Source organism: Limulus polyphemus, unplaced genomic scaffold (genome assembly GCF_000517525.1).
Source record: "Limulus polyphemus unplaced genomic scaffold, Limulus_polyphemus-2.1.2 Scaffold6009, whole genome shotgun sequence".
NCBI classification, from domain to species: domain Eukaryota; kingdom Metazoa; phylum Arthropoda; class Merostomata; order Xiphosura; family Limulidae; genus Limulus; species Limulus polyphemus.
In genome coordinates this window covers 7,010-15,763 of record NW_013671619.1, presented here as the reverse complement: position 1 = coordinate 15,763, position 8,754 = coordinate 7,010, and the positions used below count along the sequence as shown (strand labels likewise).

Genomic DNA, 8,754 nt, shown 5'->3' with positions numbered 1-8,754 from the left:
AACTACAGAGTTGAGGACTAAGTGTCCAGGTGTTTTGAAGTATATAATAATTAACTACAGAGTTGAGGACTAAGTGTCCAGGTGTTTTGAAGTATATAATAATTAACTACAGAGTTGAGGACTAAGTGTCCAGGTGTTTTGTTCTATCTAAAGAGCTGTTTACAGTAAGAATCTCTTGGAACAATAATTATTTGAGCAAAAACTTCTATAGTTAAATGTTAACGTTCGGACACCTAATAAACAAAAATGACAGGGAGAAGAAAAAAAAGGATAATTTTTGTAAGACTGTCATGTTTATCGGGCTTTTTCTTTGATTAGCTTTCGGGGCTGCAATGTGTCTCGTTGAAAAACAAGCAACTGATCGTTTGATAGAGAAACAAAAGTAAGTAAATTATAACATTCACTGGTACAAAATCAACAAACCCACCCCCCACCCCTCCCAATGGCTCAGTGGTCAATCTGAAGGCTTATAATGTTCAAAACCGTATTTCAATACCTGTGGTGGGCGCAGTACAGATAGCCCATTGTGTAACTTTGCGCTTAAAAACCAAGAAAATATAACAAATCGGGTTTATAAAAATTTCATATTTTTAGATGTAAATAGGTTTGTCGATATATAAATCAATATTCTCATGGATTGATGTGAGGGTAACAAAAACTCATTAGTGATATCTGAAAGCTACAGTAATTCTATCAGTTTCTCACAGCTTATTCAGTACTTTCTTGTCCAATCAATGGGTTTCTTCAGGAAGTTTGCCCAATCAATGGGTTTCTTCTGGAAGTTTGCCCAATCAATGGGTTTCTTCAGGAAGTTTGCCCAATCAATGGGTTTCTTCAGGAAGTCTTCCAATCAATGGGTTTCTTCAGGAAGTTTATCCAATCAATGGGTTTCTTCAAGAAGTTTATCCAATCAATGGTTTTCCTCAGTAAGTGTATCCAATCAATGGTTTTCCTCAGGAAGTGTATCCAATCAATGGTTTTCCTCAGGAAGTGTATCCAATCAATGGGTTTCTTCAGGAAGTTTATCCAATCAATGAGTTTCTTCAGGAAGTTTATTCAATCAATGGGTATCTTCAGGAAGTTTATCCAATCAATGGTTTTCTTCAGTAAGTTTATCCAATCAATGGGTATCTTCAGGAAGTTCCTCTACTGATTGCGTTTAGGCTAGAGTTATTTCCACGTTCAAGAGAAAATCCAGGTTTGATGATTAACGTAGAAAAACTCAAATGTTGGATTTATGAACTATGAGCCACCACTAAACCCTTAGAAATATGCAAAATAAAACAATCGCTGTCAAGTGTCTTTTAAGGCTAGAAAAAAAATCCATAAAGTTCCGTCCGCCAGTGGACAAGCGGTAAGCTTACGGACTTATAACTCTAACATCCGGGGTTCAATTTCCCGCGGCGTACACAGTAAACAGCCCAATGTGGCTTTGCTCTGAAACAAAAAACGCCATTGTACAGTAGGATTGTGGATTTTTAATTGACCTTAATTATTCATTACTTTTTTGTTTTTTTCCTGTTGTTCTGTGTTTGAGTAGAGAATAATGTTAAAACTATATTTTTACATTGTTGTCAAAATTACCTAAAAATATACATATAAATTCTCGTGACACTTCAGAGATAGAGCCTATCCGGTTCCCGCCAAAACACACACATATATATATATATAGTACTTTCGTGACTATTTTAGAGATAAAGCCAATTCAGTTCCCAACTAATCAGGACTAAAATGAGAGAACGTGAAACGATAGTGAAGAAACTTCGAAAGCGATGGATAATATCCAAACCTAAATTTAAAATTAAAGATGGTGACGTTAATGCAACAACTGATGTTATGTGAGAATCACGGAGAATGAATGTTAAATATTTAATAACCACCACGTGTCTAATTTTGCAGTTACTAAAATCAAAACAAATATGATAAAAAAAGGTAAGGTGTTTAAAAAATATGTGGTTCTTGCGTTGTGTTAATTCATCTGTGAGGACTTTGACAGAAAAGTAAACTTAATGGATAAAACAGTGACTTGACAGTAGGTGGTGCTGAACATAATATATATTCCTGAGAGCTGGTTACGAGGTTAAGAACCCTTCAAGTCGTCACTCTGCGTATGATCTATTACATTTCTTACAGTCATTGAATTTCTAGACCATGCCAAATACAATACCAGAGCAAATTTTTTGGTTCTTCATTTTTTCAAGCTTCAATCCTTAATTTCTGGACCATACCAAATACAATACCAGAACAGATTTTTTGGTTCTTCATTTTTTCAAGCTTCAATCCTTAATTTCTGGACCATAACAAATACAATACCAGAGCAGATTTTTTGGTTCTTCATTTTTTCAAGCTTCCATCCTTAATTTCTGGACCATAACAAATACAATACCAGAGCAGATTTTTTGGTTCTTCATTTTTTCAAGCTTCCATCCTTAATTTCTGGACCATACCAAATACAATACCAGAGCAGATTTTTTGGTTCTTCATTTTTTCAAGCTTCCATCCTTAATTTCTAGACCATACCAAATACAATACCAGAACAGATTTTTTGGTTCTTCATTTTTTCAAGCTTCCATCCTTAATTTCTGGATCATAACAAATACAATACCAGAGCAGATTTTTTGGTTCTTTATTTTTTCAAGCTTCCATCCTTAATTTCTGGACCATACCAAATACAATACCAGAGCGGATTTTTTGGGTTCTTGATTTTTTTCAAGCTTCCTTTCTTACGACATATTGAAAAAAATAAAGATGGTAATGAAAATTTAGATATTAGATATCATTGATGAGTGATATCCGTTAATTCAGAAGTAAATTGACAAAGATAAATGTTAAGAATGGACTTTTGTTTGTCGGATGAATTGTCTGACATCAAGTTTGAGCCAGTTAAGCGACTTCAATCATGGTTTTTATAAGTAGGATAGCCTGTTTTTAGTGTTACTGTATCCCAGTCGTCACCATGTTATCCAAAATAATTTCCTGACTCGGCACCCCATTACTGATAAATGAAGTCCTAATTAATGTATTTAAAGTTACCAATTATATGTAACATAATTTTTTTTTGTTTTTCTGCTAAGATTAGTCTGAAAGAAATTCACTTGACTCCAACCCCCATAATTCGTAGAATCCCCCTTTATTGTGTTACACAACAAACGCGATTCTTTCTGTAACCATTTAATATTGGTTTAATTGTTTTAGATACAAAGTCACAACATGGGTGTATGGATTTTCATGGTTTTTCTGTAACGATATAATGTACTTATCTCTTCCTCTCACAGGACCGCGTTTGCACTGTGGCTACTGATGGACATTCTTCTATGTACTGTTCCTAGATATGGAGCCTTCTGCTTGCAGCTCACGGGAGCCGCCATGTTGCTCACTAACGCCATCTATGCTCTCTTACTGCCTCGGAAGCCTTTAGTCATCCCTTTCGAGGAAGGAACCATTACCTTTGAATATGGATGGTGTTTCTGGCTTGTCCTTGGCACAGGTAAGTCATGTTGGTTACTCTCTCTCTCGTTTTTTCATCTGATTCTACTTTAGTTTTTCTCTTACAACTGGAATTTGAAAGGCGAGAAAACTTTCATTAAGTATAAGCAAAAGATGATGTAATTTTAAGGGCCATTTTTTTTACAATTATCAATTGGTCACTTCGAGATGTCTAAAAATGTTCAAAGTTTGAAAAGGAACAAGAATCTGAGTGACTATGTTGAAAATATACTTGGTTTGACTCAGTGTACAGGTTTTTCTCATAGTGACTATAAAGCTCGTTAACACCAACAATATGTTTGATACTGTTTCACTATGATATAGGTCCAGCTTATCTCTCTTTGGTTAACTTGTGTTCAGGTTACTGATGGGGAGTGGAATTCTCCGAAACTAGTATAACCCAATAGCACGTGTTGATCAAACTGTAGATTGAACTGGACCTACCTTGAACTCAGACTTCGAGAATACTAAGTTTATTTATTATAACATCCTAGTTGTTAACAGTAACATCAGGACACTCTGAAAGTGGTACTTTCTAACCCTAAAGAAGGTTTATATGCTTCACATATTGTTCTGACAAATAAACAAACGGGAAGAAGATGAAAGTAACAGATTCAGAAAATATAAATCAGTTGAAATTATAAGTATTTAAAAAAAACAACACTGGTGGAATGAGAAAGAACGTTAACATGAAAGACATCCATCATAAATCAGAGACCCTTAAAGTTCAGTCATAGCTATCCCTAATTCGACCTACTGGCAGCCAATCAGCAACATCCTCTACCTATATGGAATATAGAATAGCAGGATTGGTTGTTGCAATTATAAATGGATAAAAGATGTACTGAGATAATGGATCAGAGCAGAGTTTGTGTGTGTGGATAAAAGCTGTACTGAGATAATGGATCAGAGCAGAGTTTATGTGCGTGGATAAAAGCTGTACTGAGATAATGGATCAGAGCAGAGTTTATGTGCGTGGATAAAAGCTGTACTGAGATAATGGATCAGAGTAGAGTTTGTGTGTGTGGATAAAAGCTGTACTGAGATAATGGATCAGAGCAGAGTTTATGTGTGTTTAAGGTGTCAAAAGGGAGTGTACAGAGCAAGCTGAAATAGGGAATTGGGGTGAAATAAACTGGGAAGGGTTGTAAAAGTAACAAATAGTTAGCAGTTGTAATTGTGACAAAGAAAAGATAAACCGATAATCAATAATTGTCAGTGTTGCAAAGAAAAAAAGAAACCGCAATACGTAATAATTGTCAACGTGAGAAAGACACCAAAAGTTAGTTGTCGTTAATATTTTTAGCGTGTAGCTCAAGAATGAACTATCTATGCTTTGTGGATCCCCGGATTTCGGATTTTAGCGTTCCATCCCGCTAACTTATCACTGACCAAATAATTAATAATTATATACGTGACAAGAAAAAGAAATAAAAAGAAGCCAATAATTAGTAGGGTTTCAGTGTGACAAACCAAAAAAGAAACCGGTATTTAATAGTTGTCAGAGTGAGAAATAACAGAGAAGCTGATAATTAATAGTTACCATTATGAAAAATAAAAAAATTAAACAGCTAATTAATAGTTGTTACTGCGACAAAGAAAAATAAACAAACACAACATAATCATCATGGAAAGTATACAAAGAATGACTGCCAGAGAATTTTATAGGAAATGTAGAAAGAAAAAAAAAGATTTAAAAAAAAGCTTTATTAAACACTCAAGTAGAACTACAAACAGAAGAAAAAATGTGAGAAAAAGGATAACTTAATAAATATTGTCGTTGTTCACCATATGTAAAAAAAAGGCTTAAGAAAAGAAAGAAAAGAAAAAAATTACAAAAAACTTTATGAAACACTCAAGCGGAAAGAAAAAAAGAATAAGGATGATCCAATAAGTCAAAAAAACTTTATTAAACACTCAAGCGGAAAGAAAAAAAGAATAAGGCTCTCTGTTTATCAGACATGCCCGGCATGGCTAGGTGGTTAAGGCACTCGACTCGCAATCTGAGGGTCGCGGGTTCGAATCCCCGTCACACCAAACATGCTCGCCCTTTCAGCCGTGGGGGCGTTATTATGTGACGGTCAATCCCACTATTCGTTGGTAAAAGAGTAGCCCAAGAGTTGGCGGTGGGTGGTGATGACTAGCTGCCTTCTCTCTAGTCTTACACTGCTAAATTAGGGACGGCTAGCGCAGATAGCCCTCGTGTAGCTTTGCGCGAAATTCAAAACAAACAAACAATCATCAGACATGCACAACAAATAAAGTTACAAAAATGTATAAAACTAAGCACAAGTTCAACAACAGACAGTAAGTTATGAATATAAAAAAATGCAACTATCTCTCTCACTGACTTTGTTTTCCCGCGGAAAAATATCAAATACAAGTCAGAGTTTTTAAGTTTTCAATAGTCACAAACAAACTGTAGCGTGTAGCGTATGCTGTTCATCTCACAGAGCATCGTCCTGCTTGCGAAATTGAGTTTAATGACTTCGACCATTTCATTACCGTTTCTAGCGTGTAAAATATTACTGTAGAAAACTTATCTTGATGCAGCTGAGTTGTTCTTTATCCCTGTGATATTTGGCGCACTTTTTTTATATATATAGGTCAGCATCTCGTGACATGCGGATTTCGAGTGTTATTAGATGTTTATCGTTAGGATGTGATAATTAACTCGAAGAAGGCCTATATCGTGACATTGTTTTATCTCATATTATTACGACATTAGTTTTAATCTGTCGTCCTTGAGTACAGTGAAACAATGTTCGAGGCGGAAAGATATGTATTCTAATTGCCAGAAGAGTATATTAGCTAACGTAAGCAAGAAGTTGAAGTAATTTTTGAAGTGAATGCTCATGATGTGATACGGGAAGAAGTAATGACCAAACATAGACTCATGTGTCAGCTCACTCACGTGTCAACAACCTTAAGTACACGATAATCTGCTTGATAAATATAATAGGTTCTCGTTTTGTTTTTATAGGCCTTCTACTTGACAATATAGGAGATTGTCTCCCCTAACGGAACATTCTAGAACTAATTTTAGCGGGATAAAAATGACATGGCAGTTTTTTGTTTGCAATTTCGCGTGGGCTACCTGCACTAGCCGTCCCTAATTTAGTAGCGAAAGACTAGAGGGAAGGCAGTTAGTCATCACCACCCACCGCCAATTCTTGGGCTACTTTTTTACCAACGAACAGCGGGATTGACTGTACTTATAACGTCCCCCACGGCTGAAAAGGGCGAACATGTTTGGTGGGACGGGGATTCGAACCCGTGACCTTCAGGTTGCGAGTCAAACGCCCTAACCACCTGGCCATGCAGAGCCACATGGCAGCTGCAGAGACTCTTGCAGTGAGCTTTAAGTGTTTGATTATTTAACCAACCGTCTGTGTGCACCTTACATAAATCAATAAAAATTTGAGTCATCGCTTTCCAAGAAACACGTTTTCTATGACGTTACTATCGGCGTAATTATTGTCCATATTAAGTTTTGGGCCAATATATACATTTCACGTGTTTCTATATTCATTCATATCTGATCTAGTTTATAACTTTCATATATAAACACTTTACATTTACATGGTAGTTTTATTCACCTTTTATAGTTTTGTTTTGAATTTCGCGCAAAGCTACACGAGGGCTATCTGCGCTAGCCGTCTCTAATTTAGCAGTGTAAGACTAGAGGGAAGGCAGCTAGTCATCACCACCCACCGCCAACTCTTGGGCTAATCTTTTCCCAACGAATAGTGAGATTGCCGTCACGTTATAACGCCCCCACGGCTGAAAGGGCGAGCATGTTTGGTGTGACGGGGATTCGAACCCGCGACCCTGATATTGCGTGGCCAGGTGGTTAGGACACTCGACTCGCAATCTGCGCGTCGCGGGTTCGAATCCACATAGCTGTCGTGTAGCTTTGCGCGATATTCATAACAAAGAAACAAACTTTAATTAAAAACCTCCTCAGTGGTACGTCTGAGGGTTTTTAACGCTAAAAATCGAGTTTCGATGCCCGACTTGAAAACTCCACAGATAGCCCATTGTGTGACTTTGAAACATATCAAGATATGAATAACTGGCACACTAACTCATGTTTAAACTTAAGAGATTTACTCCTAAAAGTTATGTTACTAGTGTATATGGACTATGTTAATAGCTGGTATAAATTATGTTAATGATGGATATAAATTATGTTAATGGTGGATATAAATTATGTTAATGATGGATATAAATTATGTTAATGATGGATATAAATTATGTTAATGATGGATATAAATTATATTGATATTTAGAAATCTTATTAAGAGTGCATATAAGTTACGGAGTTAAATTTCTTATAGAATTCCTACTCATATTCACCACAGTTTGACATCAGAGAATGAATTCGTAATAAATATATTTCACGTTAGAGTGCGCTGGTGTCTCGCGCTCTCCAGATCCGACGAAGGAGGTCAAACATTCGTCCCACTGTTTGTGACTGGAAATAAATAAATAGCTGAAGCTATGTATTCAACAGCTTAAAATTGCACGTTATTCACCAGCAAAGTGTAGTAGACCCATTTCAAGTTAATCGGTGACGTCAAATACAATCGGTGCTTAACCATAAACGAGACAGTTAACCTACAATTTCACGTTAGCATTTGGAGTCTTTAGTTTGGGTCAGACTTTGCCCGAGGTAAGTGCAACTAAACTGGGAAAGTCAAGGCATTCCAGACATGCACTTTACTGACTTAGCAGAGGAGTAGTTGATCTAACATTTTGGTTAATATCACTCTTTTGATGTTTGCTGAAAACAACTGTTAGAAAGAGCAGCGTCGATATATCTCATGTTTGCAAATGAAAGTTTATACGTTTCAAGTGCTACAATCAAATATTGATTCATAAGTAATTTTTTCTCCACAACGTAGAATCAGAGGTAAAACACGTATCAAAATCAAGTGTCCTTATGTAATATTTATTGAATTTTTTTTAGATCTTGTAATTCCATAGGCTTAAGTTTAAATATTTACGCTTGAAAATATTTACCTAAAACAAGTATACTAGTACTGCCCTTACACTTTTGTACAATAGTAAAGTAAACGGTAATTATGTTATTATTACTCCCTTACACTTTTGTAAAATAGTAAAGTAAACGGTAATTATGTTATTATTACTCCCTTACACTTTTGTACAATAGTAAACTAAACGGTAATTATGTTATTATTACTCCCTTACACTTTTGTACAATAGTAAACTAAACGGTAATTATGTTATTATTACTCCCTTACA

General features: G+C 35.8%; 1 protein-coding gene across 1 annotated transcript in view; it reads left to right on the top strand.

Moving 5' to 3' along the window:
• Positions 1-8,754, top strand: part of LOC106473255 (dual oxidase maturation factor 1-like) — a gene marked incomplete at both ends in the record, with an annotated part of 49,403 nt that overhangs the window by 33,789 nt on the left and 6,860 nt on the right. The window contains one exon of the mRNA XM_013933941.2: positions 3,276-3,487. Within this exon, the coding sequence (XP_013789395.2) occupies positions 3,276-3,487 (212 nt within the window). The remainder of the gene's footprint in view (positions 1-3,275; positions 3,488-8,754) is intronic.